This window comes from Camponotus vicinus, unplaced genomic scaffold, assembly GCF_025532165.1.
Source record: "Camponotus vicinus isolate PSW18456_S1 unplaced genomic scaffold, iyCamVici1.0 SCAF_11, whole genome shotgun sequence".
In the NCBI taxonomy this organism is placed as follows: domain Eukaryota; kingdom Metazoa; phylum Arthropoda; class Insecta; order Hymenoptera; family Formicidae; genus Camponotus; species Camponotus vicinus.
The window spans coordinates 8,151,837-8,164,006 of NW_028141947.1; the positions used below are offsets into that span (position 1 = coordinate 8,151,837).

Below are 12,170 nucleotides of genomic sequence, written 5' to 3' on the forward strand. Positions count from 1 at the left end.
ACTAGTATTAACATTAAATCCAAGGTATATTTTTTTTCTCTTACGAGCAGTAGTGCCAGAAAGAGGACGCTAGCTCTCTGATTGTGTGTGTTTGAGCTGCATCCTCTTCTTACATCACTGTTTATCAGTTTAATTTCCAGCAAACTAAATTTAAAATAATTTATTCAATAATCTGGATTGAATTTATCCAATAATCTTGTTGGAATTCAGAATATTAAACAGACTTTTGAAATTAGATGGAAAAAATTTTAGACGACTTGGTGCTGATGAGTTTAGTATTATTAACCAGAAAATTTGGTAAATTTAACAGGAAGAAATTAATCAGAATCATCTGGTAATTCCTACAAGAATTCTGGTTCGTCCATTTTCCAACAGACATACTGGTTGAATCTACCAGAATTCTAATTAATGCAACCAGATTTTTTTCTCAGTGCAGCATGGGAATTTTTCTAAATTTTTTTCTCCGTGTAGCTTGCAAGGGATTTCCCAATCTAAAAACAAAATAGGGTCCATCGTTCGATATTACCATTTTGTATTTTCTTCCTCAAGAATTTCGAGCCTTTGAATGGGTGCCGCGATAATCTTGCCCAGGGCGCCAATATTGCTAAAACCGGCTCTGTCCATCGTTCGCCTTTTCATTACACGATCGCCGTTAAATTTCCCTCCGAACAAAAATCATCGCTCAATATTCATCTCAAAAGAATGTGCTACTCTAACAGGTTAAAAATATAACTTATTAGAGCATTTGTGCTTTTTTTATTATTTTATCATTTTCAAGACATCTAATTCACGTGTTGTCTCGATATACATTTAAAATATGATAGCGGTTAAACTTACAGCTTTAATTCGGGATTATTATTATGGATAAATCTAAGTCATGAGAAACTGATATTCAAAGACTGTAATGTCGAAATAAATATTGTTTCGTAATTTTCAATCGTTCGAATGAATGTTCTTAAGTAAGATTTTATTTCGTGTTCTCTTTTCTTACAAACAAGATTCTATTAAAAGATTTAATACTACAACTTATAAATTTAAAAGAAAACAATTATTTAAAGCGAATATTTGAACTTTCATACATACATGCATAATTGATCAATTAATCTTCATACAATCGTTTTCAAAATGTATCTAACTTCCTTATTAAAATTGAAATTTGAATTATCCTGTCAGAATAAATTATTCGCGCGAAACTTGGAAATTTAGTAGATTATGCGACATCGATTATGTTGCTAATATTACTATGGTACATTTGTGTTGTGGAAAACAGATTATTAATTATATTAATTATATTAATATTCTGTTTTCTACAACACAAATGTTCTTATATTGATTATTATAATATTATTCTAACAGAAAGCTCTTCTGTATTATTTCAATTTCATTGTCGAAGAGGAAAAAATTGAAGTTGGATAAAATGCGTAATTTTTCTATTATATTCCTTCACCGTTAATAATACATATCTGTAAATATAGTTATTTGCGAAAATATTATTTCCTATAGCAGTGTCGTATGCAATACGCATCATACATAATTTATTTTGTAATAATTTCAAACAATTTGGAGGTAATTTTCTCTTATTGTTAATAGCGAAAATGTCAATTATTTCCTAGTCACAAGTGACTAAAAAAAATTATTTACAAATTATATTTTGTTAAAATTTAAAGACTGACAAAACTGCATTCTTTAAATAACTTTAGATGAGTTTTTATTTCAGTAAAATTCTAATTTGTATCTTAGTTTTATATATAGTGAAGTTATATACAGTGAAAAAAATTTGAAACTTGCAAAAAAATAATGCTTCTTTTGGACCATTTCGTAAAAGAAAATTTGACACTTAATTATCCAAAAAATCTTATCGAAAAAAACGTTCAGAGATTTTGAGAAATTATTTTAAAGACCTGTTTTTTTTTTCATATAAAATCGTTAAGATCGTTTGGAAAGAGAGACTACATATTTACATTATCGGTGATATAGCGAGGGAATAAAATAACTTATCGGAAACACAACAATGTCACTTCTTCATGTGTCATGACCTCCAAAATTCGCTAATAAACGAATGTATTCTTTCTATTCACATGTTTATCCTCTAGATTTCTTATATATTTCCTAGATCGACAAGTCAGTTGTACCTTAGCTTGGATACGAATCACATCTGTTTCAATTGTCTTTCCTTCCTACATGCTATTCATTTCGTTCTCTGTAAAGAAACTTGGCATTATAATATTTTCTTCGGTTATTTCAAGCTTCAAGTAAGCTGTAAGTTGATTTTTGGAATTATATTAATTTGAATTATTATTTATATCATTAATTTAGGTGTGTGTGTGTGTGTGTGTGTGTGTGTGTGTTTGTATTTTGAAATATATAGAGAGAGATTTTAAGATTATTTCTAATCGAGTCTTTTTATTTTTCAGTGAGATTACAAAAAAATGTTTTCAAGCACCTCTAATATACGATGTCCAAGAAGAATGCCTCACTTGTGTATATCTTCGATAATGAAATGTTATTTCAATAAAATATTTCATTTATTGATTGCACACAGACGAGATTATTCATGGGAAATTAGATGGATTTTTGTTGTTTTGAGTTGCCTGTCCTTGATGGTAAGTGCGCAGCAAGTCAAAACAAGCTCACCTGGACAAAAAACAGCAGGATGTAAGTTTGAAATATGATCAATTTTTTTGTTTCATATAGCGCGATATTTCTATAATGTAAAAAATTGCAATGCATAAGACGATAAATTTCCTATATATCTTGACAGATAATTTTCGCTAATAAGCATGAAAAATTTTGCTTTTATTTTATAATAAATAATTTCATGTCTTTGGATGTTTTGCTACTGATAATGAGCCACTCCCCGTCGCATACCATCATATTCTCTTTGCTTATAAATAATCGTTAGAATAACACTGTGTTACACACACGAATAAATTATCAACTTATATTTTTATAAAGACAATTTTCTTTTACTTTTATTATATTATGTACAAATATATATAATATACAAATTTCAAGGCAGTGCATACATTTAGATTTATATGCATTTTAAATTAGAGATAAGATATAAAAGTTGTTTGTTTTCGATTTATTCCGCACGCGTGACGCCTAATATATCAGGATTATAGATAAAACATATCTCTTAACTGTCTATGATATTCTAGTTTTAAACTAAATGAAACATACATTTATATTTAACGCCAACAATATAATTGATACCGAAATTATCTATACATGATCTATGATTGAATACAACCGAAATCATCTCTTTTTAGTTTCACTTATTTTTATGTTTTATAATGTTATAACACACACACACATATTGCATATAATATTATAATATTCAACGTTATATACATACGTAGGACTTACAATTAAAGTTATATTATACATATTTCTTTAAAGAGCTTACTTATTCTCGCATTAATTTATTATTAACTAAACATTATAAACAAATATTGCTTAGTATTTTTAATTTAGTATTTTTAAAATTTCCGAATATGTAATAAATTGTATTTTACTCTTTATAGGGACAGTGCCGAAAGGTCACATATTTGTCAAATATGGCGACAACCTGCAAATTTGGTGTAATTTAAATGAAACGTTTATAGCAAAAAAATATTCGGGTTTAAACTCTTCGAATATCTTCTTCATTCGCGATGATGAAGAAATAGAGCAGAAATTCGTTACTACAATCAATGAAACAACAACACTGTTGACCATTGAATCACCACCAGCCGGACAATTTATATATTTTTGCAATTTGGATGTACCTGGTGAAATATTCGTAACTGTATGTTTTAATAGAGTTTTTGTTGCGTGTAAGTAATCATATTTATTTGTGAATTATCTTTTTCATATATTTTCGAGTTACATGATGTTTTATGGAGACAATATAATACATTGATTCTCTTTTCATAAAAATTATGAGTGAATTGTTTGACATATATATGTCTTAGAAATCATTTTGCTATCGTCAACTATAAAGATTACTAAAAAGCAGATATTGTATAATATTCAGAGTTATTCAAGTAATTTGTTATCTTGTAAAATGTTAACTTGTACATTAAACTACTACTCAGTTCTACTTGTTTGCAAAAGCAATATTTGAGATAAATACACAGACAATATAAATTATACATTTTATTCATATATCTACTTAAAAAAATTATGATTTTTTTAAAATATAACATGTTTTATACATGTTGCATTAAATTGCTTTTTATTGTATAAAATCTGTGTAAACTTAGAAACGATAAAAACTGAGAATTTATATTAAATGAAGTAGCCAGTAGTACAACTGATACAAAAAACAAATCATAACAATGTTTATGAATGCAAATTCGAACAAAGATAATTCGCAGCGAGATTTATTAGCGGGAATATTACAGATCAAGCATATTGAAAATTGAAAGATATATTTAAAAATTGATTGTGTAATTATAACAGATATACATATTCTCCTCTATTTTATGTGATGCATTTTATTTTATTCGACAGATGAACCTCAACTGCCAAGAAATTTTACTTGTAGATCCTATAATGGGAAGAGTATAACATGTACATGGGACGTACCACAGCACTATGTACCAACAACCCATAAATTATTCTATGTAATACAAACAACAGGAAGACGAGAACATGTTCCTTGTCCTATAGAAAAAGCGAAGAATGATTCTTGCACTTGGACTCAACATACATATCCAATATACAGGCAAACAAAAGAAAAATATGAATTCGTAATGGAAATTCAAAATATGTTTGGCACGAAATCCTTCACATATGATAATATCGATCATTTTGCTATAGGTATATAAATCTCTTTTAGTCATTGGATTATTTCTTTACATGTAATGAAATGATGTCATATGGAATAAATAATGAGACATATATAATCTTTGAATACAGTATATGCTTTTGACATCCAACACTGACATTATATATATATATGTCATTATTTTCAGTTATTCCTGCAAAACCTACGCATGTATTGGTGATTAAGAAAACATCGAATAGTGCAACGTTGTGTTGGCAATCTCCCTTTCCGATGAAGAGTTTTCCTCCCGGTTTAACTCATAAAGTTATGTATAAGTATCACCGGGATCATAAAAAGAAATGGAAGGTAGGATCAATTTACTACATTATCAGCGGTATTTTCTATCTCTTTAAAATAACTCATCGTTTATTATAATTAAATTTATTTGTAATTAAATTTATTTTATGAAATGATGATAATCTCGATTACGCGATATCTTATTCGCAGATTATTAATATTGATACGAAGCCTCATTTGCAAAAGAGATGTTTCACTCTTGCCGGATTATACGCTAATACCGCGTATGATGCACGCGTTTATTTAAGAAGCGCCAAGGCCGTAGGAGAGAATATGTATAGTGAACCCGCTGTTACTAGATTTAAGACATTGCCAACGTGTAAGTGGATTCATAAAGTAGAAAGAAAATTTATAGTCTTTGATTCACATTTATTTTATTTACATTTATAGTACAATAAATATAAAATTATTTATATAATAAATTTATATAATAAATTTTAATAAATAGATTATTATTAACGTATATTATTTTATCATTTATTTTTTTAGCACCTAGCTTTCCACCGCGAACCGATATTGGTAGCTTCGAAATTGTCGAGAACAATGGAAGCAGGGATGTATATTTATATTGGCAAATGATACAGCAACGCTACGAAAATGGTAATAAATTTAAGTATTGGGTTAATTATGTGGAAGAAAATAATTATGGAACATTTCTCCAACTAATCGAGATAACCAAAACGTATGCCAAGTTTGAAGGACTCAGCTTTAATAAATACCGATTTGAAATTTACTCGGAGAATGAAATCGACATTAGTAATAATTATACGGAAATTATTGTACCTAATCGAGATGAGAGTAAGTATATCAAAATGATTGATGATAAAAGAAGAGTTACATAACGTTTAAATATATATTATTGCGAACAGTTAATATGAGATATTTTTCGGACAGTGCCACGTGGACCGATAGAATTTACGAAAATGGCTTTCGAAAGAGGATTGTACGAATTGTCTTGGGTGCCGCCGATTATTCATAAAGACATCACGAATTATACCATCTTTTGGTGCGAAAACGAACGCGATCGTCCTTATCAGTGCACAGTATGTATTGATTTTCTCTATTATTTATTTGTAGAATAATTTTGCGCGCAAATTAAAATTATCTATCTGCAGGGTTACTTGAACTGGACACATGTATCCATGAATACTACAGTCTATAACATAACTGTACCAGATTCGAACAAAATATATCAATTCGCGATTTCCGCAAATACGAATAAGGGCAGCAGCGGTATGATATGGTCATCTTGCACGGTGATTCGCTCAAAAAAGCTGGACAGAATAAAATTCATATGGATTAATCGTGTTGGATTAGACTTCATCGAGGTTGGATGGGATCTTGACTGTTTAAATTATATTGGGGTCATCAAAGAAGTGAAAATTTACTACTGTCCTATTAATTCAGTATTAAATATCAAGTGCAAAGAACCCAAGCGCAATATTAGCGTCAAATACCATCCATACATGATACTCGGAACTGTCAAAAACTTGACGTCCTATACTACGTATATGCTCGAAGTTACGATGGTGACCAAGTATGGTGAGAGTCAACCTAGTAGCTCCTTATATCAGACTACTTATGAGACGACATCCAGTATTTCGTCTTAGAACCTTTGATTGCAAGACTGTTGGAAAACAATATAAATTTAGAGCCATTAATATCGGTTCCAATAATAAATATTTAGCGGGACCTTAATCTAAAATTGGAAAAGATAATTGTTATAGTAATGGTCAGTATTTTATTGAGAAGAAGACAAAAATTATTATGACCATCTATTGTAAATACTTACGTTTATAAATATTTATGTGTAAATATTATATTTTATGTGTAAATATTATTCTTAATATTGTTCTTAAATATTATTAACATATTATTCTTTTTTATAAAATTAACATTTGCGGTAATTGCGATACTCGGAAGCATGATGTAACGCATTAGCAAAATTTTGCATTATGCGAAATAAGGTAGACAACATTTTTTTAACGATTGTTATTGTTTATGAAATTAAACAACTTTTGAAAAATAATAAAATAATTTAATGAATCAGAAATTGAGTTATACTTTTTTGTTTATTTGTCTAACTCATTATTTAAATTGTTTAACTGTATTTTTTTCTATAATTTTTAGTAAGATATTGATTTTGTATGTTATTGCAATTTTTTTTCACTTGAATTTAGCAAATGTAATAATATCAAACTCACATTTTTAATCGGATTTAAGTAGAATTTTATACAAATATTCTTATTAGAATATACGTATTTTCTAAGTAACTCATTACCCGATTTATGATAAAAATTCTAAGCGTTATTGGATTTATCACTGCCATATCCATTATTTTGTGCTGTGCACATTATGGAAAAAAGTAAAAAAATTGTAATTTTACATATAAAATGTAACTTTTTTTTAAAACAAACGATACCATATAATTATAGTTATTCCCTTAAAAAATATATTTTTATATTTAATTTAGTTTTTTAATATTTTATAATATGTCAATTTAGTTCTCAATATTTTATAATTTGTTTATATATTTTATAATAAATACTGTTATACTATGTATTATATTATGTTGCTTTCTTGTAGAATGTGATTAAAATATGAAGATATGTGAAATATTGATGTGAAATTACCAACTGGTCTCATTTCAAACATAGTAAGTAAAATTTGAAAAAATTAACTGTTGTTACAAGTGCAAAATTCAAAATTGTAGAAAAATTCGATTATCATAGAAACGACTGCACAAGGACAGCGATCCATATAAACGATAGCTGAATCGAGCTGTTGTTCAAGAGACTAAAAATCTGTTACATAATCGGTCACAACGATTGAATTTCTAGCGACAGCAGCATTAAGATAGATCCATCGCCCGTATCATTCCGCAAGATTGTATCAACTTGAGAGTCAAATTCTGTCAGTCTGAAACTGATGAAAGAAGTGTTTCACGAGAAGTGAAGATTGCCGCAAGTCATATATTTCAATTAAGATCGGTAACCGAATCTTAATGAGAATCTACCTCTAACGTGATCCACTCCAAATCTCACGGACAATACGGAGAACACGATGACACCTGTTATGACTTAGTCTCGGATACATGAGCATTTCAAGATAAACTGATTAAAGAAAATATTTTTCTATATATTAGACTTTAGAATTGAAATTTCTTATTCCTTCCATTCCAAGTCAGTGTTTTTCTCTTTGATTGCATCTTGTGTATGCAAATATTTAAAGCTTTATTTAACCTAGTAAATTTTTAACACCAAATTTTTCGCATTATATGCGATTAATTAAGAATTAACGTTGTTTTTGTTAATAATTGATGCTTAACCTTTATTGCGTGACAGAATTGCTCAAAAAGAAGCAAAAGTGATACGCTTAAAATTATTACACAGGAATACAACGATTGAACATGGTTTTTTAAATATAAATTATCTATATTAGAAGCGTAACATATACCAAAGTATTCATACTATATAGTATAATTTGTTAATATTATATTTATATTATATTATAATAATATTATATTATATATATTGATTTCATAAAACTTTTTCATATTGTTTCCAATTCATGATGAGATAAAACAAGGAATAAATACTCTTAAAATACGTTTTAATATTGTTTTCTTGAAAAATAAAAGATATTTGGTCCCTTAAATAATATTAATATGAATATCGCGCTTTTCAATTATCCCGAATTATGCGCCTAATTGTGTGCGAAACATCAAACAAACCTTATATAACTATGTAGGTTACTTGGGCACAATGTTAAGTTAATGTGATTAATGCACAAACAACAATTGATGTACAGATACTTTTATGAAAATGTTGCATAATTAGGTCGCATAATTAGATGACATAATTGAAGGTTTCTTATTTCTTATTTCGACGATTTGAGAATTAAGAATAGTAATTTTTCATTTGCTCCTTTTTAACATAATATATACAAGATGTTAACACATAACGTATTTTAAATTATATACAAATTTCCAATTTTTTTAATTTTAAATATTTATTAATTCTCAATTTTAAATATCTAAAGAAAAATTTTAATTTTAATTAGCAATTAGTTTTAAAAAAGTAGAAGCAATACCAATAAATTTTTACTTGTAATTAAGCTCAATGGGTTACTCGGCATAAGCATCATGGCTTTCATGTTCGTGGAAGATATTTGATTAACATAAATCGCAACGAATATCCGTTATATATAAATAAACTTTTACTTATACAGCGTGATCAATCGACACGAGTTGAAGGCAAGTCGCAATTGTGACGCGATTAAAAAGAGCCTTCGCTTGTCTGTTTCCCTATTATTCTGTGATTTGTCGATGCCGTTGCGAACAGCGAATAAAATCAGTCGCGAGAAAACGCCGAGTGAACAGGATGATTGATTTATCAGCGAAATAAAACAGCAAACCATCGATACCGTTCTTTGATTTTACAGCGCTTCAAGCTCCGCAAATAATTCGATTGTTGTTTTCATGATAGGATATCCATCATTCGCCTTTACGTTACACGATCGCCGTTAAATTCCCTTCCGAGCAAAAATCATCGCGCAATATTCATCTCAAAAGAATGTGCTCCTCTAACAGGCTGAAAATATAACTTATTAGAGCTGTTTAAGTTCACAAGAAAATTTATGTTCTTTTTTTTCTCTCTGCTAACGCGTAATAATAAAAATTTGGTTTTTTTTTGTATAATTTCATGTAATCGCGTAATCGTCTTGCCTCAGGCCTTCATAATTGTCTGGCACGAGCCTGGGCGAGACTACCGAAAATCAAGGTATCGGGCAACTCGTATCTCACCCCCTCTTCGAAAAGAAGCTCTCGACTTTTTCTGCGAACGGTCGTTAGATCTCGTTTCCGCGTACGACTCTAAGGACAAAGAAAGTTAATTTCAAACGAGAAAGGTAATTTTCAAACCGCGAGTTCTAAGCGAGAGAGTTCTTTCCGATTAAAATAACGATCGAAGAGTGCCAGTGCGAGAGACAATAAAAAGACGATTTTGGGGAAAGTGTCACTGCAATAAAGTGGTGCTTTTATACTAATTATTGTATGAGTCTAAACCTTTGAATTCGTTAACGTGCGACATCGATTGCGAGCGCAAGTGTCATCCGCGACGTTTGATGATGACCATGACTTGACTATCTATTGTCGGTCTAACTATAATTCGTATTTGTGACTACCTCTGCGATAGAAGCGCGGCAGAACATTAAGTTTTTTTAAATAAAAGACTAATTAAATTCGAAAGGATCTAGTAATCGAATATTCGCCTCTCGCTTCCTCCCTATCATTCTCTCTCCTTCTCTTGTTCGCTTTGTTCCCTCGACGGTTCACCTTTAAGCCCCTTGCACAATGCTAGGCAACAGGCAATAAGAACAGGAATAGTATCTATTCTCTGCTCCTATTGGCGAATATTTTCTATTCCGCGTATTTATTGGTGAATAGTTTCTATTCCTTATTTCTATTGCCTGTTGCCTAGCATTGTGCAAGAGGCTTTAGTCGTAACAATGGGCCTGTTCTTTTTAGCTGCACTGCTGCACTAGTGCAATTAGTTAGAGTGAAAGAAAGTATGTTTGTCTCTTTCCAACTTATTGCACTAGTGCAGCAGTGCAGCTAAAAAGAACAGACCTAATAACATAACGGTTTATCCGTTGTTCAAAAAAATCAATCCTCGTTTTCAAAAAATCTCAACGTCTTCCGTCGCTCATCTCTCGCTCTCTCTGAGCGATATCAATATTTGATCATCGCAAAATTAACTCCGCGATTGAACAAGAGCATTTGTGCTTTTTTTATTTTTTAATCAATTTCAAGACTTCTAATTCACAACATAGTCTCGATATACATATACTTAAAATATAATAGCGGTTAAACTTATAGCTTTAATTCGGGATTATTATTATGGACAAATCTAAGTCACAAGAGACTGACATTCAGAGAAAGACAGTAATGTCGAAATAAATATTATTCTGTAATTTTCAATCGTTGATTCGAATGAATGTTCTCGAATAAAATTTTATTTCGTGTCTCCTTTTCTTACAAGCAAAAAATTCTATTAGAAGATTTAATACGACATATAAATTTAAAAAAAGCAGTTATTTAAAGGGAATCTTTCACACATGCATAATTGATTAATTATTCTTCATACAATCGTTTTCGCAATGTATCTAACTTTCTTATTAAAATTGAAATTTGAATTATTCCGTCAGAATAAATTATTCGGGCGAAACTTTGGAAATTTAGACATCGATGTTGCTAATATTACTGCGAAACATTTGTGTTATAGAAAACAAATTATTAATTATATTAATTATATTAATAATCTGTTTTCTATGTACAACACAAATATCCTTATATTGATAATTATTATTCGGTAAATGTTTACTTTAGGTCACACAGCTCGAAAAATTTTTATTTTCACATATGTTGTAGAGGATACATTCCTAAGTAATACACCGTTTGAATTTTGTGGCACTCTCTCTTCGCTCCTGAGATATGCAATTTTGAAGTTTCATACTTTTATGTCATCTTTTCGTTATATCCTATTTATGTGTTTACATTTTTTGTTTACATTTGCTCAACACGGTTTCATATTATATTTTCCTTGTGTGTTTAAATTTTTTTGTTTACGTTTGCTCGTTGTGACTTCCATGTCGCTAAGTTATAGAAATATCACATATATATGTGTACACCATAGACTTATATAATAGACCAAGCCAACCGTGAGAGCAACCCACGCTGGCACAAAAGTGAGAGAGCAATAGCTGGAGTTGTGCTCTCTCTGTCTAAATGTGATAAGGTGGGGATAAAGGAGAGAATAAGATAGAATAAGATATAGTGCCTTCTCCGCCTTCTCCGTCTTCTCCGTCTTCTCCCACTCTCTCTCAAATATGAGAGAGAGCGGACGACTCCATCACTATCTCTGTCCTTCTATGTCGGCGTGCGTGCGCCCATAAGATGGCGCGGTCTATTATATAAGTCTATGGTGTACACACACACACGCGGGGGATGCAAGGGGGGGCCTTCGGCCCCCCTCCCGCAACCATCCCGCTGGTAGTCAAG

At 30.2% G+C, this 12,170-nt stretch overlaps 1 protein-coding gene across 1 annotated transcript; it reads left to right on the forward strand.

The window, feature by feature from the left end:
- The first annotated feature begins 2,126 nt into the window (after positions 1 to 2,126).
- LOC145961856 (cytokine receptor-like) lies at positions 2,127 to 7,152 on the forward strand. Its single transcript, XM_083082364.1, has 9 exons — positions 2,127 to 2,259; positions 2,415 to 2,655; positions 3,528 to 3,818; positions 4,498 to 4,806; positions 4,962 to 5,119; positions 5,261 to 5,429; positions 5,600 to 5,908; positions 6,005 to 6,153; positions 6,226 to 7,152. Exons 2-9 carry the CDS (start codon positions 2,430 to 2,432, stop codon positions 6,718 to 6,720), a joined length of 2,106 nt encoding a protein of 701 aa, XP_082938490.1. The 5' UTR covers positions 2,127 to 2,259; positions 2,415 to 2,429; the 3' UTR covers positions 6,721 to 7,152.
- The last annotated feature ends 5,018 nt before the right edge of the window (positions 7,153 to 12,170 follow it).